The sequence below is a fragment of the Capra hircus genome, chromosome 16 (assembly GCF_001704415.2).
Source record: "Capra hircus breed San Clemente chromosome 16, ASM170441v1, whole genome shotgun sequence".
Taxonomy (NCBI): Eukaryota; Metazoa; Chordata; class Mammalia; order Artiodactyla; family Bovidae; genus Capra; species Capra hircus.
In genome coordinates this window covers 3,722,451-3,747,644 of record NC_030823.1, presented here as the reverse complement: position 1 = coordinate 3,747,644, position 25,194 = coordinate 3,722,451, and the positions used below count along the sequence as shown (strand labels likewise).

Here is a 25,194-nt window from a genome sequence, read left to right as displayed (position 1 = left end):
TGGGTGGGAGCCCAAGGGAATAAGGATCTACGGCCCTCCCCTCCTCTGGGCTCCTCTGACTTTGACTTTGTGGCTGGGTGGCTCAGAATAAAGGCATGGTGGGTCAGAAGTGTAGGAGGAGCTGGAGTTGGGGCTGGCCCCACATTAGAGGCAGAAATGGTGGTGGACAGAGACTGCTGAAGATCTAATCTTTATAGCCAAGGTGGACTTCTTTACGTAACTGTGTCATCAAATGAAAGCAATTAGGATTTTTTTTTCTTGGTGGATGGATACTCTGCTCTGAAATTTTCATAAGCAAAATTCAACTGAGTAGGGGCCAGGACCCCAGGTGTTTAAATCTGTGTCTCCAGGGTACACAGTGATCCCTTTCAGGGAAACCCAAACTCTCACTTCTGTCTGAGACTGATTTTTTTTTTCTTTGTTTTGGATAATATCTACAATTTATTGGAAAATTTCAAAACACTGTGCAGCATATTACATACATTATCTCAATCGTTTCTCACCGAAGCCCAGTGAGGTGGATATTACCTCCACATCTTAGAGAATATAAGAGTTTCAGAAAGGATAAACCATTGGGAAAGATCAAACTGCTAGGGAGAAGCCAAACCATAATTTGATCTTACTACTACTACTACTACTAAGCCGCTTCAGTCTTGTCCGACTATGTGCGACCCCATAGATGGCAGCCCACCAGGCTCCCCCGTCCCTGGGATTCTCCAGGCAAGAACACTGGAGTGGGTTGCCATTTCCTTCTCCAGTGCAGGAAAGTGAAAAGTGAAAGTGAAGTTGCTCAGTCGTGTCCGACTCTTCACGACCCCACGGACTGTAGCCTACCAGGCTCCTCCATCCATGGGATTTCCCAGGCAAGAGTACTGGAGTGGGTTGCCATTGCCTTCTCTGAATTTGATCTTACTAGGTCTCAAAAATTATTCTTTCCTGAGCACTCTACATTTAAAAAATTGGTTTGGAAACCCCCCCTCCCACCCCGAAATAATGTCTAAATGCAAAAACGTACATGCGTGCATGCTTAGTCACTCAGTCACTTACAACTCTTTGTGACCCAGTGGACTGTAGCCCACCAGGCTCTTCTGTCCATTGAATTTTCCAGGCAAGAACACTGGAGCAGTTTGACATTTCCTACTCCAGGTAATCTTCCGCACCCAGGGATGGAAGCCGCATCTCTTGCGTCTTCTGCATTGGCAGCAGGATTCTTTACCTCTGCAGCCACCTGGAAAGCCTGAATGTAAAAGGTACATAAAGATGTCCAAAGCTGTTTTAAATAACAGATTTGAAGATCATTTCTATAGTTTCCCCCTCTCAGTAGGAGGTCAAATCTGGGACTAAAGTGGATTCCTTGTTATTATCACATCATGTAAAATAAAAAAAAACAGGGAGGAGAAAAATCTCAGAATTCCAGCTGTGGCCCATAGTGTACGATAAAATGCAAAGATCTTAGTAAACCAAAGCCCTTAAGAAAAGCATTCGAGAGGCCTGCGATTTTAATAAAACCCAAAAGTTCAATTAACTTTGCGCAGCTTAACTAAATTGAATGGGATGAGAGCTGGCAGAGGGCCTACTCGACACACCACGGCGCTGATGGATGGAAATGAACGGAATCTCTTGGTCCGGAAGGGTTACTGCAGCGGGAGCCGCGCCTGCCGCTCGCGCAGGCGCAGAACCAGGCGGCCAGGATGAAGGGGCGGGGCGCACCGCTCTGAGCAGGAATCGCAGTCCCGCCTTCGGGCTTCAGTTCCCGGCCTTGCCGCTAGGGGCGGCCGCGAAGCTGACCGGGCTCGGTTTCCAGCCGGGCCGCTTTCCCAGCCGGGCCTCAGCATGGCTACCCCCAGGGCCGCGGGCCTGGCAGCCGCCGTGCATCCGCTTTCCTGACAGCTCGCGGCGTCTGTGGTCTCCCTCTCTTTCCCAGGCCACTCCAGCGGACATGTTTGCCAAGGCCTTTCGGGTCAAGTCCAACACGGCCATCAAGGGGTCGGACAGGTGAGGGGGAAGAGGGTCCCGTGCCTGCCCACGAGGGCATCCCAGCGTCTCTCGAGCTTGGCCGGCTCGCAGCCTTTCTGTGCTCGGTCAGCCGACCTGGGGTGGAGGCCGAGGGGCACAGCCGGAGAAGGGACCCGAGAGCGGGGCAAGGGTGAGTTAGACATATTTTGAGGGTGAAAATGGGAGCGGAGGCCCGAGTTATCTCCCAGGCTGTCTTTTGTTTTTTGGATATTCTAGTGAGTTTCAAAGAAACGTAATTCAGTCAGCGCGTATTGACTGTAGTCTGTTCAAAGTGTCGTGGATGTTGCAGAAATGAAGGAATACGGGATCCCTGCCCTAGTTGGAGCTTTGCGTCCCTTGGGAGAGATTGGACGGGGTACAGAGGACTACAGGTATATGAGAAGTGTCTAGTCACTTCTCATATCTGGCGGGAGAGACACATGGAAGGTGAGGTGGAAGTAGATGAGCCATAGGTGGTAACTGTATCTGTTCAGACAGTGTTGCAAACGCAGATATCACCTTGGGGATTTTAGAACCAATGTTCTCTATTTGTCATTCTTGATGCCCTGGTGTATCTGTTTGATCATAAGCTGTTAGATTTGCCATCCATATATGAGAAAGTGGCAGATCCAAGAGTTACGCGTAGAGTCAAGAAGGCAGGACTTGAGTTTCTAGTGGCAGGCTAACTTGGACTGCTCACCGGGTCTCAGTTTTTTCTTTCTTTGTGAAGTGCAAAGACATGCCTCAGGAACATGTGAAAGTAGATGAGACACTGGATGAGAAAGATAATGGGATGTTTTGGAAGAGTGTGTGAGAATAGGGTGTCATCAATCAGACTTCCTTGGTCCTCATGATTTTTTATAGTAAGTCTTTCTGAGTCCTCAATATTTATTAAAATCTATGGAGGCAGCCTTCATACCAGGTATGTGTGCCCTCTGCAGGAGAAAGCTTCGGGCTGATGTGGCAGCTGTTTTCCCCACTCTTGGGACGGATCAGGTCTCTGAGTTAGTGCCGGGAAAGGAAGAGCTCAACATTGTAAAGCTGTATGCTCACCGAGGGGATGCAGTGACTGTGTACGTGAGTGGTGGTAACCCCATCCTGTTTGAACTGGAGAAAAATCTGTATCCAACAGGTATGGCAGCGGCATAGAGATGCCCTTACTGTCGTCTCTGCCTAATATTTGTTTCTCCTTCTTTCTTCCATTAACCTGTCTTCCTTAAAACAAATGAATGCAAAATCTCCCTAAGAATTTTTTTGTGTTTTGTGTCTCTAGAATTGGATCATACAAAACCAGAAACTGCTATAGAAGGGAGTGGGGAAAAGGGCTAACACAAAGCAAGGGTTGTTGCCGAGGGAAATGCTAAGGTGAAGAAACACTTGTTTCTAGGGGGTTGGCCAGGAATGGAGCAGAGGTCTTGAAAAGGGTTGAGTTTCAGTGAAATGAAAGTCGCTTAGTCATGTCAGATCTTTGTGACCCCATGGACTGTTTAGTCCATGGAATTCTCCAGGCCAGAATGCTGGAGTGGGTAGCCATTCCCTTCTCCAGGCGGTCTTCTGAACCCCTGGATCAAACCCAGGTTTCCTGCATTGCAGGCAGATTTTTTTACCAACTGAGCCACCAAGCAAGCCCAGGAATACTGGAGTGGGTAGCCTATGCTTTCTCCAGGTGATCTTTCCAACCCATGAATGAAACCAGGGTCTCCTGCATTGCAGGCGGATTCTTTGCCAGCGGCACTACCAGGGAAGCCCCTGGAGTTGCAGGGCATGTGAAAAATGTTTCTTAAAACTGTCACTAGTGTACTTTTCTTAAGATACTGAAGCGATACTATGATGGGAAAGAAGCTGAATTAATTAAACTTCATACCCAGCTATCTTAGTGATGCACTTTTGTTGAGACATCTCACCAGAATTCTTTCTTATGCTCTCTGTGGCTCTCAGGATTTTGTTGCTTGCTTTCCTCACAGGTCTCACAGAGGCAGTGTCTTTTTCTCTTTTCCTTTCCTGGTGACATCTCCTTTGTCCTTTGGGGCTTTTCTTCCTCCCAGCTGGGCTGTAGCAATGCAGTGCAGATTCCTACCCCAGGCCACCCCTGCCTCACCCTGCTTTGCTGTTGTACGCATACAAGCCCATTTTGTGTGTGTGTACACATACAAGCCCCTGCTAATGACTATGGAAACAGGGAATAAAATAATAAATGTGAAAAAATTTCAAAATGTCTTGTAGGCTGGTGCTCTGGTTTTGGATTACTTGCTTCTGAGGTCATAAATGAAATCCCTGTTGGGTCTCTGTCCCTATAGTGGGACAGTGGATCAGAATCCACTGTGGCCCTTTTCTTCTGCTCCTGCAGTCTGGGTGAAGCAATAGGTGCCTTCAAGGCTCAAGTGACATCCAGTTTCTGAAGTCTCTGCCTTCTTCAAGGCTGCAGCCTCTTTAAGAAGGGAGTCAGCCTCATGTAAGCTGTATGGAATGTTTCCCACAGGAAAAGGGGCACTTGATTCCCAGAGTAGGGGAAAGGGATACTGGGCAGGCAAAAGCAGATGTTCACCTAATCGCTAGTTTTAGCCTTACATGTAAATATCCAACTTTGGCAGTTAATCTCTTAAAGCTGCAGTTCACTTCATGTGTCTTCCTGCCGGTAAAAATGATAACTTCTCAAGATTGCAGATTGAGAGAAACTAATGCAGAGAACTCAATATATAAATAATTGGCTCTCTAAGGCTAAAGGAAGCAAAGATTCTAAAATAAATAGCATGTGACATATAAACTGCTTCACAAACTTGGGGTAACCTAATTTAAAAAAAGAATGCAGCTTCTTTGGACATCCCCCCACAACCCTCTCTCTAGCTTTGAGTTGAGGGTCTTTGCTGTATTTTGATGAACGTGGCCTAGTGTTTGGCTTTGCCCATTCCCAGAGGATTGACTCTTGGCAGTAAGTGTTTTCTGACCCTCTCTTTGGACAGTGTATACCTTGTGGTCTTATCCCGATCTTCTACCAACGTTTACAACATGGCCTCTGGTGCTCGAAAAATTGGTTGGGGGAGCAGGTAAGAGTATTTTCTTATATTCTGGATATGGTCTAAAACCTACTTCAGAAAAACTAACGACTTTAATAAATGTACCTGTTTCGTGCATTCATATGAAGAATGGTTTCCCCCCATGTCTGCTGCACCTCTCACTTGGCTGTTTCCACAAGCTCCCTGGGCCTCAGAGGTCCTGTTGTAAAGCTTAAATCAGAGGAGTGCATGAAGCCCCTTGTGAGCCGCCGTTGGCTGTCCTTTAGGTTAATAAGATGACTTGGGGAAACCAGACTCGGATAGATCCCGGCAGCTAGACCCTCAGCTTGGTCCTTCAGTTTGACCACTAGCCTCCCAAAGGGTGGTCTGGGACTCAAGCTGCCGCTTTCCATTTTCATTGTGAATAATGTAGTTGATAGTTAATGAACGTTTGGTGACTGAATGAAGGAACCATGAAGTAAACTGTGGAATTAGCTGTGACACTTTTGTTTGCCGCAGATTTGATGCTGCCGGGACTGGTGGTGCCCCCTGCTGGCCTGCCTCAGGTACAGAAGGGTGACCTCTGTGCCGTTGCGTTGGTGGGGAACAGGTACTGTGCTGGTCAGCTGTGCCTCTGGGGGGCAGACTTAGGGAAAACTTGGGAGGGGTGGGAATGACAGCTTCACAGCATGTGGATAAAGGATTAAAGGAGAAAACAGATTCTCCCTGAAAAATCCCGAGAGTGGAAATGGCAGTGAGCCTGTGGAGTGTGCACACATCTGGGCCAAGTATATTTGTTATTTTTTTTTCCTCCTTAAAAAAATTTTTTTTTAGATTTACAGACAAGTTGCAGAGATAGTACAGAGTCCTGATATACTTCTTACCCAGCCTCTTGTCTTGATAACATCTTATATAACCACAGTACAGTTATCAGAACTAAGGAAATAACATTGGTTCAACCCTGTTGACACTATTACAGAGTTTATTCATATTTTCCTGGTTTTCCCACTATGTATATGTATTAAAAATTTTTTTTTGTTCAAGGATCCAGTCTAGGGTGCCACCTTGCATTTAGTTGTCATGTCTTCTTAGTCTCCTGTGGTGTTTTCTTGCTTTCCTGCCTTCCATGACTTCAGGACTATTTTAGTGTGACATCCACATCATCATCATCTTTTAATTATTTTTAATAGATTAATTGAGGAGATAGAGTTTATATACTGTAAAATTCACCTATTTCAACTGTACAATTCAGTGATTTTTTTTTAAAGCCTATTTATAGGGTTGTTTGGCCATCAGTACACTAAATAAATAAAATTTATTTTAAAATTTATTAAAATTTATTTAAAATAAATTAGGAAATAATTGTATGAACAGTTATGAAAAATCAAAACCCACTCACCCCATAATTCTTTTCTCTAGAAGTAACCATTATCATTCTGATGCATAGCCTTGCCAGCCATCTTCAATGCATATATACAGGTGCATATAAAATGTCTGATGTGGGTTGTGTATGTTTAAAAATACAAACAAACAAGCTCTATCCCTAGTACTTTTTTAGTTCAGATCATGTGAATGTTGTCCATGTCAGCAAGCACAGATAAGCTGAACCATTTTACCCGCTGTGGGGTGATGGAGAAGGTCGTCTCCCGGCGGACACTGTGGTTGCCTCTACTCTGTCACAAACAAGAGCTTCCTAACGCTTCTGCGGACACCAGGGCTAGTATTTTCCTAAAGCAGACGCTAAGAGGCAGAGCTGTTTGGCTGACGGTCATGTACGTCTCCTGTTGCCCTGTCGATTTTCACTCCACCTACAGGGTACATGGAGCCTGTTTCTGTACGTGTTCCCTGACACCGGATATGATGGGTTATATTCATTTGTGTCATCCTGAATGAAAAGTGACATCTCATTATTTTACTCATTGCTTTTTTGAGGGAGAAAGATTGTAGGCCTTGGGGGGGGGGTGTCAGTATTTAAAGATTTTATTTTTGCTGCTCATAGTTTCCTATTTTCCTTGAACCTTTTGGCACCAAGCACCTAGAAAGGTTTCCTTCCTGTTTACATGTAGCAAAACTTGACTGTTGAAAAGAATGGTGATATTATTGTTTCCCCTGCCCCACCCCCAGTAATCTATCCCAGGTAGGAGAAAATGATGGAAATGTGTATCTGGCCTGTTTAGTTTGACATTTAGAATGAATGTGGGAATGAAGCCTGGGTGGTTTATGGCAGAGGATGAAGGTAGAAGGGAGTTTATTAAAACTTCAAGCCATATTTGAGACTGAAGTTCTTGAGCCATTGACCCTTCCAAAGGTGGAAGACAAAGACCCTTCTTTTAGGAACTGGGAAAGAAGCCAAATTCAAAGATTCTGTGGCAGGAACTGACCCATGGGCACAGTAAGTGGAGCCACCAGATAAGCAGATATTTTTTTTGCAGTTCAAGTGTTGGGAATTCAGCCCTTGAATCTTCTCCCTTGGGTCCAGACAACCTTGCCCGGCTTGTATATTCCCCTACTGTTCGACAGCTAGACACCGATCCTTACAGGCAGTGTATGAGCAATTCTTGAGTTACACTGGGATGACAGAGATTTGCCATTTGGGCTTTGGAAGTTTTCTGTAGTTATTGTAAATGTGTGGTCTTCTTTTTTTGGATGTTATGGACACATTCAGTTCTTAGATGGCTACACAGAGCAAGCCCTGTTATAAGAGCTAACTCAGAAGGAACCTCTAGTTGGTACCACACATCTGTCTTCTCTCTTCCCAGTGGCACTCATCAGCCTACTTTATGGCATGGGAAAGACCTCCCTTCTCAACTTGTAAATAGGAAGGCTCTCCCTTTTTTTTTTTGGCCTTCCTGCATGGCATGTAGGATCTTATTTCCCTGACCACGGATTGAACCTGCATGAATAATTTATATTTTTGAAATTAAAGCAAGAGAACTTTTAAATATCCTTCTGAGTCCTGTCTGTGTTTGATTCTTAATAGGGATAAAACAGTGATAATATCAGTAGATGAGTTACTTACCCAGAAGGGATATTTGGTCAAGGGATTTTTGAAAGTCGTGTGTGTGTGTGTGTGTGTGTGTGTGTGTGTGTGTGTGTGTTAGTAGCTTGGTTGTGTCTGACTCTTTGAAAGTCATATTTATAGGTAATTTGAAGAGGATTGGGACTGCTCTGAGTTTTCGTTCTGTGGTATAAGTGGGTGCTTTCGGTTTGCAACCATGGTGCTTTGAGCACGTGAGAAAGCCAGTCTGGCGGGCGCCCTCCCGGAAGCGTTTGCTGACCCTTGTCTCCTCCTCAGAGCCCCCGTTGCCGTCGGAGTCGCCGCCATGTCGACAGCTGAGATGCTGGCCTCGGGTCTGAAGGGAAGGGGCTTCTGTGTGCTCCACAGCTACCAGGACCACTTGTGGTGGGCTCAGTCTTTCTTCTGTTTTACGGGGAAGCTGGGTGGATGCAGAGGACCCAGGGCCTGGGTTCAGAAGGGAGGCTTTTGGTCCCTGTCGTGTCCTCAGTTGCTGGGCAGACATTAATTTCCCTGCTCAATGTGAAAAAAAAAGACTTTTTTTTTCCTTTTTAGAGAGGAAATTACAGAGAACTGTAATTCTTTTCTAGGTAAATTGTAGACTCCTAGGCCTCGAAGAAGGCCTTTGGGATTGTCTTCTCTCAGCGCAGCGATGTCTTTAGTTTTATAGCACTGGTCCACCTGGCCGCCTCTGCGTGTACATTCAGGCATCTTCTGGCCCCATGACGAGGGCTCAGAAGTTCTCACATCTGACTCCAAATCAAAGCAGAGTACCTCCTCGGGCTCCCGGGTGATAATCCGGTTACTGTTATGTTGTTTAAGTTTTACATTTTGGATCTCCTCCTCATTACGGAAGTTGCCCTTTCTCACTGTGACCCTTGCTCTCTGGAACTGTATCAGAGCTTATTTTCTTGTCCTTCAACCAAAATAGTAAATAAATAGGGCTCTTCTCAAAACCAGCATGGCAAGTCCTTTGGCCAAGTGTTGTGGCCTGTTGGTATAGATTTACCCGTGACATTTTTAGTCGGTCTTCGAGTTATTCGCTTTACAAGTATCAGCCAGACCCTGGTTTGCTGGAGGTACAGCCTCATCCATCTGGGTCTCAGCAGATGTTTGCAGGCTGCTTACTCACGAGCTCCCAGTTCCTTGTTTTCTGTCAGTGTGAGAAATTAAGGTCTTGTCTGAATTGTTTTATTAGCAGCTGCCTCGTCTCCCATCCTCCCACTTTTTGAAAATACTTTCAGTATTTACATGATCAGAATAGCCTGAACATGCCCTCTGGCCTCACTATTAGCCTCATTAAAAGCCTGGCTGCAGCTGTTAGTAAACTTAGTTTGACTTGCATAATCTTAGTTAAAGTAAAGCTTTTTGCTTTTACCATCGTGTCTTCAGAAGGCTTAATGGCATAGAACCATTGATTTCTCTACCCTGCAGGTTAGGTTGCTTTTTTTTTTTTTTGATTGAGGTACAGTTGATTTCCAGTGTGTTGGTTTCAGGTAAGAGCAAAGTGATTTTAGTGGTCACTAGTATATCTAGCGATTCCAGATGTAGATATGTACATATATCTTCTTTTTCAAATTCTTTTCCATTAAAGTTTATTATAAGATATTGAATAAAGTTATTGTGCTGTCCAACAGGTCCTTATCATTTAGCTGTTTTAGATTGCATTCTGGTTTAACACAGAAGCAGCTGTTTTACACTCTTGAGCAATTCAGTTATTTGTACTTTGTTCGCTACTCTCAGCCTTGGGTTTGTATTTCACCACTGGTACTACAGATGCATTTGCAATCTTAATTTTGTTATTTAACTCGAAGTGGTTTTATTTTTAATTCATATGAAGGGAATACTTTGGGGGGGGCTTCTATGTAAATATATTGTCTTTAATTTTTCTCTGTCCCTGAATTCCTGTTAATATTAAGGAGGAGGCAAGAATTCCTCTCCCCATTTCAGAGATGAGGAAACTGAGGCATGGGACTTCTCTGGGCCCAGAATTGAAAACAGAGTTGAGATGCATGCCCAGGCTCTCTGGCTGCTCCCAGACACCCCTGCCTGTGACTCTCATTTTCCCTGGACCCCCGCTGGCCCCCTGACCGGGTTGGAGAATGTGGTGGCTGCCACTCAGTGTTTCTGACATGAGGTTTTTGCAGGCGATCTGGAGACAAATCCAGTCCACCGTCCATTGCCCCACTGGCTCTGGATCCCCCGGATCTCAGTGAAGGGAAGGGATGTGTCAAAGCCGACACTGCCCTGCAGGGCGACATGAGGCAGCTGACCCTGGAGGAGGAGGAGGAGGAGGAGGAGGAGGAGGTCCAGCGGAGGTGTGAGGAGAAGTCCCCGTCAGCAGCCATGGAAGACCCCGGCCCTGGGGGCCTGCACGCGGACCCCACGGACAGCAAGACCCTTCAGGGTACAGCTCTGGGGGTGGAAGTTCTGCTCTCCCGGCGCAGGAGGCTGACGTGCGCTGCGCTGCTGCTGACCAGGCCTCTGGCGGGGAGGGAGACGGCCTTGGCTTTGGCAGGGAGGTGCCCAGCGCTTTGGTCTCACCTCAGAGTCTTTCCCATGAGCCACGTTTCCCCGGGTCCCCGTGGGCCCAGCTGCACAGCTCGCCAGGGTTTCTCTGGCCCTGACTTCTCAGTCAGAGAAGTGTTGCTTCTGGCTGGATGGGACCCTGAGACCTGCTGCCTCCTCTGGGGTCAGCCCTCTGTGGAGGCTCGTGTTCTGGAGAGTCTAGGCGCTCTGGCACCAGGCAGCGGGCTCCCTCAGAACCCGGGGGTGAGGCGGGGTGTCACCGTGCAGGCCTCTGCATCCCTCCGGAAGGATGAGGTTCTCCTGTTCTCCTTGCAGAGCAAATGGACGAGCTGCTGCAGAGATGCTTCTTGCAGGCTTTGAAGTGCTGCGTCAGAAAAGCTGACCTCCCGTTGCTCACCAGCACTCTCCTGGGCAGCCACATGTTCTCCTGCTGGTACGGAGGGTCTGGGGGGCAGGGGGCAGGGGGGCCCTCTCCTGCTCCTCGGTGGTCGGATGGGACAAGGCCGACGGGGGAGTTGTCTGAGGAGCATGATGTGGAAAGCGGGAAGTGAAGGGTTGATCTAGCAGATACTGAGTTTTGAAAGCTTAAATGTGAGCCAGTGAAAGGATGCTGAGGAAATGAGGCTAAAATTCCCAAGGTGCTCTGAGCCCCGCCTCTGGTCTGGTGAAGCTGGGCTCTCTTGCGAATCGGGCAGCATGTCCCGTCCAGGAGGTGTCCTGGGGCGGCCTGTTTGTCCGAAAGTCCAATCCCCTCATGCTTTTCTGAAGGTGGGCTGGATGAGCTTGTGTGAGAAGGAAGAGTCGGTGTGAACCTCCCACCCCAGCCCCAAACGCAAGCCACCAGCAGAGGGAGTATTGTTACGTGTGGATTACTTCTGGACTTTGAAGCTGGGCTCACAAGCCAGCTCCCCAGGGTGTTGGAGCAGGGGGGATTTGAACCTGTAACCAGGCTTGTTAGTGCCCTCATTCCCAACACTTGTAAGGCTGCCATCAAGATCAAATAGCCTGACATTTCATAAGCAACCAATGAATATTACCATGTCAGGAGATTTGCTTATTGATTTTCACCCTGAGTCTGAATTTCTTTCTTTTTGAGAATTTTGCCTTTTTTTTTTTTTTTTTAATAATTTTAATGTGATTCTCTTCCTCTTCATGTGAGCTTCTTTAAGGCATTCTATACAAGCGTGAGGTCTGGAATGTGTGGCAGGATACTTGGTAATTTGTCCTGACCTTGTTGGGTTGCATGTAACTGGGGAAAGGGATCCTGGAATATTCTCTAGGATAGAGGTTCTTACCTGGGATGGGTTCTAGAAAGGATCCCTGTGAATCCAAACTGCTATTGCTTATCACATATTCAGAGAAAATGTACATTCTAAGGAGCCTTCATTAGGGGCTTCTCCCCCAGAACTAATAGCTGCGGGGTAGAGGCTCCAAGCTTTTTCAATAAAGAGTCAGATAGTAATTATTTTAGGCCCTACAGCCTCTCTTGCAGTTGTGCATGTCTGCCGCTGTGGCCTTGACGCAGCTGTAGGTGGTAGATGAACGGGTGTTGCCGGATTTGGTCTGCAGGATGTAGTTTGCCAGATCCTGCTCCAGCCTGGCTGCCACAGTGAGCTTGGTGTTAGAAAGACTCACCTGGAGGTGAAACTTCTGAGGACACAGAAGATCGTCTAGTTTGAGAGTAATATAAAACTGTATCTAATACAGTAGCCATGAGCCATGTGTGGCTATTTAAATGAAAATTAAATGAGATTTAAAATGTATTTCCTCAGTCACATTAGTCACATTTCAAGTTCTCAATATCTGCATGTGGCCTGTGGCCACCACGTTGATAGCAGAGAACATTCCCTTTTCACAGGAAGGTGTGTTGCACAGCAAGGGTCTAGAGTGTCTAAAGTCTTTACCTCTTTCTGATGCTGCCACCAAGCAGAAAGTTCTGGAACAGCGGCCTCTTCCTGAGCATCCTGGAGGAAGGCTGAGGTAACGGCCTCCTCTCAGCGTCAGGCAGGCCTCACCCTGCTGCTCTGCCAGCTTAACTTGCCTTTTCCATCTGCCATCAGCCCTGAAGGACGACAACTGGACATAAAGAAGTCAAGCTACAGAAAGGTAAGTGGGTCCCTTCTCTGCATGCCCGCACAGGGAGCTGTGTAGGGCGCTCGTGGCGTGAGCTGGTTGACGTGGGGAAGCCTGTCTGCAGGGCTGATGCTAGAGTTAAGCTTTTTGATTCCAGGTAGAGTGGGGTAAGAAAGCTCTCCCGGGGCTGAGGCAGTTGGGTGGGCACCTGCTCCCCTCTCTCCCTCCCAGCCCTTTATACCCAGGCTGAGTTCCGAAGGGCTTCACCCGTTAGTTCCCAGCCCTCAGGATGAGGACAGGGACTGTCCCACGTCCCGCCCAGGCCCTGCCTGGATCGGCGTCCAGCACATCGTAGGCGCTCAGCGCGCGTGCGGAGTCGATGAGGCCCCTACCGCTGGCGCTCTCTCCCTTAGCTCTCTAAGTTCCTGCAGCACATGCAGCAGGAGCAGATTATACAGGTGCAGGAGCTGAGCAGAGGGGTGGAGAGCATTGTGGCCGTGGACTGGAAGCACCCGAGGTGAGTGCCGGGGGCCTGCTCACCGCAGCTCAGCTGGCCCCGGGGCACCTGGGCCAGGACTGCGGAGCTCGGAGACGCTAGTATAAAATGTGTTTTTTCTTTCCTTCTGCTGGGTTTCAGGATCACATCTTTCGTCATACCCGAGCCCTCCCCGACCTCCCAGACAATCCAGGAGGGTAGCAGGGGACAGCCCTATCACCCTCCAGATATAAAACCCCTCTACTGTGTCCCAGCCAGCATGACCCTGCTCTTCCAGGAGTCTGGCCACAAGTGAGTTTTCAGAGAGCAGCCCTTCTCTTGCCTGCTTGGTGTTCTGGCCTATAACCCTCTCAGCCTGAGTAGTGCTCTTCTGTGACTGGCAAAACCTGCTCTGCCCTTTCCTCCCCCTCCCCCCAGACCCAGCTTCAAGCCTCCTTCCCCTGGGCAGGGTCTCCGGACTCAGTGAGCGAGAGAGTAGGTCTCTCCCTCTTCTACCTGTGACGAGTCTTCACACGGCCCTGCGGGCCTCAGGCAGGAGAAGGGAAGAACGCAGAGCTCGAGAAGCCGAGGACAGCGCCCTGCTGAGCAGGGAGTGAGTCTTGCTGTTTACGGTTTGTCCCCCAGCACAGCGTGAGTAACCTCCTGGTCGCTTCTCACCCAGGAAAGGGAGTGTCCTGGAGGGCAGTGAGGTCCGAACAGTCGTCATCAACTACGCCAAGAAAAACGACCTGGTGGATGCAGACAACAAAAAGTGAGTGGATGAGGAGGGGGGCTTGCCCCGTGTCTTTCCACACTCACCTTCAGCAGATGTGGGGGGTGGCTGGGAGGGCGGGGTGCAGGGGCTCAGCCTCCTAGCAATAACCAAGGCTAGTGGTTTCTAAACCATAGGCCATGGACAGTGAGAGTTGTGGCCAGGGTAGTCAGATCCGTATATACCGTCCACACTGACTGCAGCCTGAAGAAGCATCATCTCTTATGTGTCTTGGGGTTTCCCTGGTGAGTCAGTGGTGAAGAATCCACCTGCTGTTGCAGGACGCCCAGGTTCAGTCCCTGGGTCGGGAAGATCCCCTGGAGGAGGCAGTCGCACCCACTCCAGCGTTCTAGCCTGGGAAACCCCGCGGACAGAGACTCCTGGCCGCCCTCAGTCCGTAGGGTTGCAGAAGAGTTGGGCATGCCTGTGGCTGAGCAACAGGAGTGGCCTGAACGTGAGCATCTACCGTGGAGTGTCAAATGCAGGCGCTATTGTGAGGGACCAAATGCACGCTTCAGAAAACCTTAGCAAAGCCATCTTAGCCTTGTGGTGTTCTCTGTTTTCCTAGCAGGTGGATGCAGAGGGTAAACCACTAAATGAGTGTGCCATTAATTTTGTTGTTGTTGTTAATTACAAAAAACACCCTCATATCCAAAAGTTGAGAACTACTGGCTTCATCATGGTTGGTTGATAACATAATTGAGCCAGGGATCCCAGAGTTCGCATTTTTTTCCCCATACCACTTTCCCCTCCACCGCCTACTTCTCCTTTGTTCTAGGAAAGCATATGTGTACCTCCCATCCAGAGAATACGTTGCATCCTGGACTGTGAACCCCTAATTGGTTCCAATAATCCTGATTGACCGTGAACAACACATAAGAGACTGGGGCTACTTACTGCTTCTTGTTTCCCTTTAGTCTCGTGAAATTGGATCCCATCCTCTGTGACTGCGTCTTAGAGAAGGATGAACAGCACGCAGTCATGAAGCTTCCGTGGGACAGTCTCCTGAGCAGGTAGTGGGGATTGGCAGCCCCTCTCCAACATTGCCATCCCTTCCCCTTGACATCTATCTCATCGGATGTCATCGTCTCTGACTTCCGTTCCATAGTTCACACTATGTCAATCTGCATAAACACAGGCATGGGTAATTCTGATGTGGAGGGTCTTTGGGACAGTTTGGGCCAACACAATACGGAAGAGAAGGAGAGAGGAAAAGAACGTTAACTAAAAGTAAGAACTTCAAAAAGAGAAACAAAGTGGGAGTTGGGGATGGGGATTGTCTTAAAGTCTTTTCAAAGGAAGGATTCTTATACCTTTTCTTTTCCATGGAACCAAAACGAAAATAATTTATATCAGGAGTTAGCAAGCTATTACCCGTGGGCCAGATCTGGCCTGCTACCTGTTTTTGTGAATAAGGTCTTATTGGCGCAAAGCCACACCCATTTGTTTACATAATATCTACTCTGTGTTCTTGCTAAATGGCAACGTTGAGTAATTTCAACAGAGACCATATGGCTCTTAAAGCCTAAAATATTTACCATCTGGCTCTTTATAGAAAAAGTTTGTCTCTCCCAATATATGTGCTAGCAAAAGAAAATCTGGTTAGACAAAAGGTAGAGATTCCTTTTGGTAAAGGCTCCTGGAAAAGGTGCATGATTGGAACCTGTCAGAAATGCGAAGCTGTGCTTTATCCGGCTGGGTAAGGTAGAGTCTAGAGACAAATCTGCCACAGGGCCGCTGGGCCGGTTCAGAAGGCCAAACCTGTGGACAGTTTCCAGGGGCTCCTCTCAGATGTCCCCTTCCCTGAGTCAGTGGGTCTCCGCGGTGGCTGCATGTTGGGGCGCTTAAAAACAGGTATCTTCCTTGAGCGCCTCCTTGTAGCACAGAGAACTCCACTTGGTGCTCTGCGGTGGACTAAATGGGAAGGAGGTCCAAAACAGTGGAGGTGTTTGTATGCGCACGGCTGATTGACTTTGCCGTGCTGCAGAAACCGACACGGCAGTGTAAAGCGACTACAGTAGCACAGTTTTAAAGAAATGGGTCTTCACGGTCAGAGTTTCTGACTCAGTTGGTCTGGGGTGCAGCTCCCTAGTTGATTTGCATGATTCCACTCTGCAGCCAGGGGCGAACCACCGCTCACAAGGTCAGCTTCCATCTAGCCGCCTGCTGGGCGTGAGCTGTGAGGAAATGGCTTCTGCTGGCTTTATCAGCCTCCAACTCCCATTTCAGATGTTTGGAAAAATTGCAGCCTGCCTATCAAGTGACCTTTCCGGGACAAGAGCCCATTGTGAAGAAAGGCAGGATCTGCCCAATCGACATCACCCTAGCACAGAGAGCTTCGAACAAAAAGGTAATTTTTAAGAGATAACGTTTCAAGATGGTGATGTAATCTTCCTGCTAAGTTCTAGTCTTTCTAACGTGATTGGAAATTTTTAGATTGGCCTCATACACCTCAGAAGTTGTTTAGGAAACACCCATGTTTGTGTGACTGGGCTGAGTTCTGTGTAAAACATGTGAAGCTGACCCCCTTCCTCCTTGTCCTCTAGGATTCTGTGCTAGGAAACTTGCTAGAGCCTGGTTCTAAAAGTGAACAAGATCTTGTATTTACTTTTTCCTTGGAACTCTGGTATGGGCCTTCAGCTCTTGTCTTTCTGTTGCCTCTTGCGCCTTGTTCAGTGAAAATAACTGGTAAAGAATTGCTGAAGAACTGAGCGTGTTTAGCTTGGCAACACAGTCTTAAGAACAAATTACATCTGTCCTCAAATATGTGAAAAGCTGTCCTTGGGAAAAGGAGTGCATTTACTTTGTCTTGAGAAGACAGAAATAGGGTTATTGGGTAGAAGTCCCAAAAGACAGACTCTAGAAGTGTGTGGATATGAGCACAGGCTTTGAGATTGCAGACTGGGTTCCGTGTGGCTTTGCCTTGCTGCTTGACTTCGAGCACGATACTTAATGTCATTTTTGCCCGAGTTTCCTTATATGAAGAATGGGGATAATACCTGCCTCATAAGGCACTGTGAGGATCAAATGAAGGAATATATGTAGGTGAAATATTTATGATACTACTTGGCATATAAACGCTCAGTAAATGAGAACCAAGTGATAATAAGTTTAATAATTAGCAATAGCCACCATTTCTTGAATGTATAATTATATACAGTGATGGTTTTGTTTTTATGTTAAAAAGAGCCCTTATCTTTTTTTACATACTGAAATGTTTGTAGATGAGATTTCTAGAAGGATTTGCTTTAAAGTAACATAGGAATGCGGGTGGGTGGGGATATAGATGAATCAGGGTTGGTCATGAGCTGAAAATTCTTGGAGTTGGTGATGGGTACATGGGGCTCATTGTACTCTTCTACTTTTATTTATGTTTTAAATTCTCCATTAAAAAAATTAAAAAAACTTTAGAAAAAGCAGATGTAGGAGAAGGAAATGACAACCCACTCTAGTATTCTTGCCTGGGAAATCCCTGGACAGAGGAGCCTGGTGGGCTACCGCCCATGTGGTCGCAAAGAGTTGGGCACAACTTGGCAACTGAACAGACAGACAAACAAGAGTCTATGTTCTATGTGGGATAGGGCATCTGTCCCACTAAATATAATGCGTAACGTATCCAGGCACACCTCCTTTTATTGTGCTTCTTTTTATTATGCTTTGCAGACAGTGGTTTTTTTTTTTTTCAAATTGAAAAAATTTTCAAATTGAAAGTTGCCTGTGGCAATTTTTGTGTCAAGCACGTCTGTTGGTGCCATTTCGCCAGCGGTGCTCACTTCTTGTGTCTGTATCGCGTTTTGGTAATTCCTGCAATATTTCAAACTTTTTCATTATTATTTGTTACGGTGATCTGTGACCATGGTCTTTGATGTTACTGTTGTGAAAAAGATGGCAACTCATTGAAGGCTCAGGTGATGGGTGGCACTTTTTACAAATAAAGTATTTTTAAATTAATGTACATACTTTGTTTTTTAACATATAATGTTATTGTACAGTTAATGGTATAGTGAAAGCATAACTTTTTAAAGATATTTTGTTGAAGTACAGTGATTTACAGTGTCGCTTTTAATTTCTGCTGAATACAAAGTGATTCACTTATATATATATAGTCTTTCTTCATATTCTTTTCCATTATGGCTTATCCCTGGATGTTGAGTGTAGTTCTCTGTACTACACAGTAGGAACTTGTTCTTTGTCCATCTTGTATACACTAGTTTGCATCTGCTAATCCCAGACTCCCAGTCCTTCCCTTACCCATCCTCTTCCCCTTTGGCAACCACAGGTCTGTTCTCTGTGTCGGGGAGTCTGTTTCTGTGTTGTCTTCAGTTCAGTCGCGCAGTCGTGTCTGACCCTTTGCGACCCCATGAACCGCAGCCCGTCAGGCCTCCCTGTCCATCACCAGCTCCCAGAGTTCACTCAAACTCACGTCCATTGAGTCGATGACGCCATCCAACCATCTCATCCTCTGCCGTCCCCTTCTCCTCCTGCCCCCAATCCCTCCCAGCATCAGGGTCTTTTCCAGTGAGTCAACTCTTCGCATGAGGTGGCCAAAGTACTGGAGTTTCAGCTTTAGCATCATTCCTTCCAAAGAAATCCCAGGGCTGATCTCCTTCAGAATGGACTGGTTGGATCTCCTTGCAGTCCAAGGGACCCTCAAGAGTCTTCTCCAATACCACAGTTCAAAAGCATCAATTCTTCGGCGCTCAGCCTTCTTCACAGTCCAACTCTCACATCCATACATGACCACAGGAAAAACCATAGCCTTGACTAGACGGACCTTTGTTGGCAAAGTAATGTCTTTTCTTTTAAATATGCTAAGTTGATCATAACTTTCCTTCCAAGGAGTAAGCATCTTTTAATTTCATGGCTGCAGTCACCATCTGCAGTGATTTTGGAGCCCCCCAAAATAAACTCTGCCTCTGTTTCCATTGTTTCCCCATCTATTTCCCATGAAGTGATGGGACCAGATGATATGATCTTCGTTTTCTGAATGTTGAGCTTTAAGCCAACTTTTTCGCTTTCCTCTTTCACTTTCATCAAGAGGCTCTTTAGTTCTTCTTCACTTCTGCCATAAGGGTGATGTCATCTGCATATCTGAGGTTATTGATATTTCTCCTGGCAATCTTGATTCCAGCTTGTGCTTCTTCCAGCCCAGCGTTTCTCATGATGTACTCTGCATAGAAGTTAAATAAGCAGGGTGACAATATACAGCCTTGACGTACTCCTTTTCCTATTTGGAACGAGTCTGTTGTTCCATGTCCAGTTCTAACTGTTGCTTCCTGACCTGCATACAGATTACTTTTCAAGAGGTCAGGTGGTCTGGTATTCCCATCTCTTTCAGAATTTTCCACAGTTGGCTGTGGTTCACACAGTCAAAGGCTTTGGCATAGTCAGTACCAATAAAGTAGAAGTAGTTGTTTTTCTGGAACTCTCTTGCTTTTTCGATGATCCAGTAGGTGTTGGCAATTTGATCTCTGGTTCCTCTGCCTTTTCTAAAATCAGCTTGAACATCTGGAAGTTCATGGTGCACGTATTGCTGAAGACTGGCTTGGAGAATTTTAAGCATTACTTTACTAGCGTGTGAGATGAGTACAATTGTGCGGTAGTTTGAGCATTCTTTGGCATTGCCTTTCTTAGGGATTGGAATGAAAACTGACCTTTTCCAGTCCTGTGGCTACTGCTGAGTTTTCCAAATTTGCTGGCATATTGAGTGCAGCACTTTCACAGCATCATCTTTCAGGATTTGAAATAGCTCAACTGGAATTCCATCACCTCCACCAGCTTTGTTCGTAGTGATGCTTCCTAAGGCTCACTTGACTTCATATTCCAGGATGTCTGGCTCTAGGTAAGTGATCTCACCATCGTGATTATCTTGGTCATGAAGATCTTTTTTGTACAGTTCTTCTGTGTATTCTTGCCACCTCTTCTTAATATCTTCTGCTTCTGTTAGGTCCATACCAAATCTGTCCTTTATTGAGCCTATCTTTGCATGAAATGTTCCCTTGGTATCTTGAAGAGATAATTTTCTCGAAGAGATCTCTAGTCTTTCCCATTCTATTGTTTTCCTCTATTTCTTTGCACTGATCACTGAGGAAGGCTTTCTTATCTCTCTTTGCTATTCTTTGGAACTCTGCATTCAAATGGGTATATCTTTCCTTTTCTCCTTTGCTTTTCGCTTCTCTTCTTTTCACAGCTATTTGTAAGGCCTCCTCAGACAGCCATTTTGCTTTCTTGCATTTCTTTTTCTTGGGGATGGTCTTGATCCCTGTCTCCTGTACAATGTCGTGAACCTCCTGAAGTCTGAATTTGGCAATAAGGAGTTCATGATCCAAATTACAATCAGCTCCCGGTCTTGTTTTTGCTGACTGTATAGAGCTTCTCTATCTGGCTGCAAAGAATATAATCAGTCTGACTTTGGTGTTGACCATCTGGTGATGTCCATGTGTAGAGTCTTCTCTTGTGTTGTTGGAAGAGGGTGTTTGCTATGACCAGTGTATTCTCTTGGCAAACCGCTATTAGCCTTTGCCCTGCCTCATTCCTTTCTGCAAAGCCAAATTTGCCAGTTCCTCCAGGTGTTTCTGACTTCCTACTTTTGCATTCCAGTCGCCTGTAGTGAAAAGGATGTCTTTTTTTGGTGTTAGTTCTGAAAGGTCTTGTCGGTCTTTATAGCACCGTTCAGCTTCAGCTTCCTCAGCATTGCTGGTCGGGGCATAGGCTCGGATCGCTGAGGTTTGTCCTTTTTCACGGCTGAGTAATATCCCACGTGCCGCCTCTTCATCTGTTCATCTGTTGTAGGTTGTTTCCATGGTTTGGCTGTTGTGAATAATGCTGCTATGAGAATAGGGCTACATTTGTCTTTTTGAATTATAGTTTTGCTTGGATATATGCCCAGGAGTGGCTCAGAGGTTAAAGCATCTACCTGCAATTTGGGAGACCTGGGTTCGATCCCTGGGTCAGGAAGATCCCCTGGAGAAGGAAATGGCACCCCACTCCAGTACTCTTGCCTGGAGAATCCCATGGACAGAGGAGCCTGGTGGGGTCGCAAAGAGTCAGACACGACTGAGCGACTTCACTTTCACTTTCACTTTCATGCCCAGGAGTGGAATGACTGGATTACATGGTAGTTTGGTTTTTAGTTTTTTGAGAAACTTTTATACCGTTCTCCATGGTGGCTGTACGAATTTATATTCCCACCGAGAATGTAAGAGGATTCACTTTTCTCCACACTCTCTCTAGCATTCATTATTTGTAGAGTTTAATGATGGCCATTCTGACTGGTGTGAGGTGGTACATTATTGTAGTTTTGATTTGTGTGAGAATGTAACTTTCATGTGCACTGGGAAACCAAACAATTCATGTGACTCATTTGACTGTAATATTTGCTTTATCATGGTGGGTCTGGAATCGAACCCTCAGAATCTCTGAGGTATGCCTGTCTTCGATGGGGTAAAAAGAAAACTTCAATTTAGAAGCACAAAAATTAATTATTTGGATGAATAGATGTGGTTGTAGGGATGGTGAACATAGGGTGAGGAGGTTGCAGAGGCCCCGGAAGTTTTCTGGAGGGGGGCACGTGGTCTGTACCTACCGTCAGTCTTTTGTCTCGCCCAGGTGACCGTGGTCCGGAACTTGGAGGCCTATGGCCTGGACCCGCGCTCAGTGGCTGCCACCCTCCAGCAGCGATGCCAGGCTAGCACCACCGTCAGTCCTGCCCCAGGGCTCAAGGACAGCCTGCAGGTTCAGATCCAGGGCAATCAGATCCACCACCTTGGCCGGCTGTTGCTCGGTGAGCATCCCCCCTGAAGAAGCAGAGACGTTAGTCTTACTTGGCAAAGATCTTCCTGCCAACTGAAGTCACTCTAGTGGGTTTAGCATGTACATAGCTTTTAGCAGCCAGCGAGAGGTAGAACTAATGTTTGCCCTTTATCTTTTAGCCACCAAATTCAATGTTTTATCCACCATCCTAGTAGAGAAGTTTTCTTTCTGGTTTTCCTTTTTTATAAACCATTTGTTGAGCACTCAACCTTTGCTAGGCACTTTGCTGGGCTTTTTGCAGGCTTGATGCTGAAGAAACGTTTCTGTTTTGCAGATGAGGAAACAGGGTCAGTACTTTGTACTGAGATAATTCGGCTGTTCAGTGCTCTGGTTGGGCTTCCAACCTTGATTTGCAGAATAAACTCTTTCAGTTCAGTGAGCAAGACCCACCCAGTCCAGCCCCATCTCCCCTCCACCTTCTCTGGCAGGCCCCTGACTCCCAGGCCAGGCCTCAGCTGTGCTGGTCTCCTTGGTGGCCCCTGCGTGCACCCCACATTCACCCCTGGCTGCCTCCCTCTGTGTAGTTCCCTAGCCTCGAATGACCTCTCGCGGCATCAGCCCAGCTCAGGGGCCACAGGAAGCCTGTCTTAGAACATGTCCCATTTTAAAATTTTTTGTTTCCTTAAATTGACATTTAAAAACCTGCTAACATAGCACTTTCCAATTGTGTTTATATTTCTGCTTAGTGTCTACACCTGGGCTAGTTTATTCTGCTGCCTGAACTCCCTGTTAAAATGACCATCTTGAATCAGAGACCTTACCTTTTTCATTCCCAAGGTCTGGCACATAGTACATGCCCAATAAGCACACTTACTTTATGGTCTTAGGCAGTACCCAGCAGTTAACTTAGTTGCACCCCTTTAAGTGAAGAGCCCCATGTGAAATACAGAGGAGAAAGGCAAACAGATAGCTGAACTCAGACACACGCATTCTCGCTTACGAGAGAATCACAAATGCCTGCAGCACACCTGGAAAGTCCTTACCAACAGGAAAGTCGCTGAAGGACTTCAGCCTCGAGGCATGAGGATGCATGCCCCATCCCACAGGGGTTGACTGTGAGCCGGGTGTGGAAGGGCAGGTTGCGTGATGGAAATGGTTTGAACTGAGGCTCAATGGCGGGCATGACCAGTGGGGCGGGAGGGCCGGGAGGCGGCTCTGCAGCTGGGGACCCCGGCATGCGTGCTGAGTTGCTTCAGTCTCAGTCCACTCTGTGCCGCCCCACGGACTGTAGCCCACAGGCCCCTCTGTCTACGGAACTCTCCAGGCAGGAGCACTGGAGGGGGTTGCCATTTCCTTCTCCAGGGGATCTGTCAAGCCCAGGGCTCGAACCCGGGCCTCTCTCGTCTCCTGCACTGGCAGGCGGGCTCCTTACTGCTTGTGCCACCCGGGGACTTGGAGGTCGGGGCAGAGGAGGGCCATTGTAGGTGGAGGGGAGGGGCAGGCAGGAGAGAGCACGCGCAGACCTCACTGAGGAGTTTCTGCCTTTTGGATTGTAGAAGAGTATCGGCTTCCTCGGAAACACATCCAAGGCCTGGAAAAAGCCCCTAAACCTGGCAAGAAGAAATGACAGACTCTAATTTCATGTGGTTGATCCCGTGGAAATCCTGGCTCTGGGCTGGTAATTTATATGAGTATTTTGTTTTTGCAAATTAAAATATATATATAGATATATATATAATTCTTTACCAAAATAAATTTTATTCTAATCTGAATTGGATTCCCTTTTGTTTCTTCCACTTAGCTAAACTGTATTACTGAGTTTTCAGGTTCGAAGCTGTTTGAAAGGAGCACTGGAGGCCGATGGAGGCTGCTCCTTGCGTTCGTGTGGTTTCAGTCACTTGGTGTGTACTCTGCCTTTAAGGCCCCACAGCCCATCCAGAGCTCAGGGACAGGGAGCCTGCCAAATATTCAGTAACCTCTTGCTATTCTTACTACCTAATTAACCTCCCAGCCCCAAAATCATTCCTTCGGATATCTAAAGGGCTATTTGTATGTTTATATTTGTCATCATTCAAAAGAAGGAACAGTTATCTCTTCCTTGAGCAAAGTTTAGGCTAGACCAGACATACACAGTGAAAGCACTTTAGGACATGGGTTTCTACACAACAGTAAGTTGCCCTCAGCATTGACAACTGCTGCTGATAGCTGTGGGTTGTGATGTGGCTACAGGGTAGATGGCTTTGCTACAGTGAAGAGTCTTAATCAACTAATGCTTTCTTTAGCCTCACCTGGGGCTCATGGACAAGGTCTTCAGAGGGTCTGCGGAGTTCTCTGAAATAGTGCGTAAGATTTTGTGTGACCATTTCCCTAAAGGAGGTTACCATGCTTTTGTCCAGTTCCCAGCTGGATCATGTGAAAAGGTTCAGACCCCTGCTGTGGTCCCTGCTCAGTCTGACGGTCACCAGGGGCCTCCTTGTGCAATAGGAAGGAGAAGGGCTGAGCCAAATCACTGCAGAGTTATCTGCTTTTTACCATCAAAAAAATAAAATTACACTTCACTTTACTTTTTTTCTTGCTCATCTTGTTTTGTTTTTGTTTTTTTTTAACCAAGATAAAGACTCGAAAATACCCACAATATTCACAAATTCCCCACCTGGAGCTTGAATAAGAAGGCATGAATGTAAAAATGTCTGTGAGGTCCCTTGCCTTTTGTTATGAGGCTCTGAATAATCGGTCTTTTCACTGCTGACTCACTGTAAGTAAACTGCGTCATTTTACTGATCTGCTCTGTTAACATAAGCATATGAAAAACTGAGAAAGAGATTTCTAGAAATTGACCCCAAACAAGATTCTGTCACAACAGAACCCTTGGACAGACAGAGGTTGATCGGCGGGAGTTAGAGTAGTCGTGAAATGCGGTCCTCACACGAATACAAATGACACGGAGGGAGCGTGTGGCGGTGGAGTCGCTCAGTTGTGTCCGTCTCTTGCGACCCCACGGACTGAAGCCCGCCAGGCTTCTCTGCCCATAGGATTCTCCAGGCAGGAGTACTGGAGTGGGCCATTTCCTTCTCCCAAGAAAACACATCGTGCTTTATAAAGTTCTCTCACAGACATAATTTGTTTAGCACAACCCTGGAGGGACTGGAGGCTCAGGGTTCTGTCTTGCCTTGTTCACCCCTACTAAAGACACAAGCCACTGCATGGTGAGGCTAGGTCTAACAGTGAACATCCACAATTCAGGTCTGACCCAGAATTCTGCCCTGACACAGTGCTGTCAAGACGCGCTTCGGATGGTTTTCCCAGTAATGGTGACACATTTTGCATAGATTCATCTTCCCTTTGCTTCTCATGAATACCATAGGTACATGGGAGGAGGCAAGGGCGTGTTGGGCTGTGCCAGGGATTCCTTTTTCTATGTGCTAAGCCAAATTATCTACACCAAGGTCAAACGTATAACTTTGAACTTAATCTCACATCGTAACCAAATGAGTTTCAGTGAAACGCAAAAACTGGTTCATTTCTGGGTTTTGGCAAAATTATTGAAAGATATACCTCTTGGAGCGAGCAAGCGTTACGGCTGTACCCC

At 46.7% G+C, this 25,194-nt stretch overlaps 1 protein-coding gene across 3 annotated transcripts; it reads left to right on the top strand.

Moving 5' to 3' along the window:
• EIF2D (eukaryotic translation initiation factor 2D) lies at window positions 1,763-23,374 on the top strand. 3 transcript variants are annotated; one of them, XM_018060093.1, is made up of 15 exons: window positions 1,766-1,995; window positions 2,937-3,127; window positions 4,956-5,039; window positions 5,508-5,598; window positions 8,284-8,391; window positions 10,152-10,411; window positions 10,849-10,966; window positions 12,594-12,639; window positions 13,020-13,123; window positions 13,244-13,393; window positions 13,764-13,853; window positions 14,771-14,866; window positions 16,083-16,203; window positions 21,462-21,636; window positions 23,162-23,374. In XM_018060093.1, exons 1-15 carry the CDS (start codon window positions 1,940-1,942, stop codon window positions 23,230-23,232), a joined length of 1,761 nt encoding a protein of 586 aa, XP_017915582.1. In that variant the 5' UTR covers window positions 1,766-1,939; the 3' UTR covers window positions 23,233-23,374. The 3 variants fall into 3 exon arrangements, with proteins under 3 accessions (XP_017915584.1, XP_017915585.1, XP_017915582.1); XM_018060096.1 differs by lacking the exons at window positions 16,083-16,203; window positions 21,462-21,636; window positions 23,162-23,374 and adding an exon at window positions 15,972-16,076 and having other exon boundaries at window positions 1,764-1,995; XM_018060095.1 differs by lacking the exons at window positions 14,771-14,866; window positions 16,083-16,203; window positions 21,462-21,636; window positions 23,162-23,374 and adding an exon at window positions 14,135-14,762 and having other exon boundaries at window positions 1,763-1,995.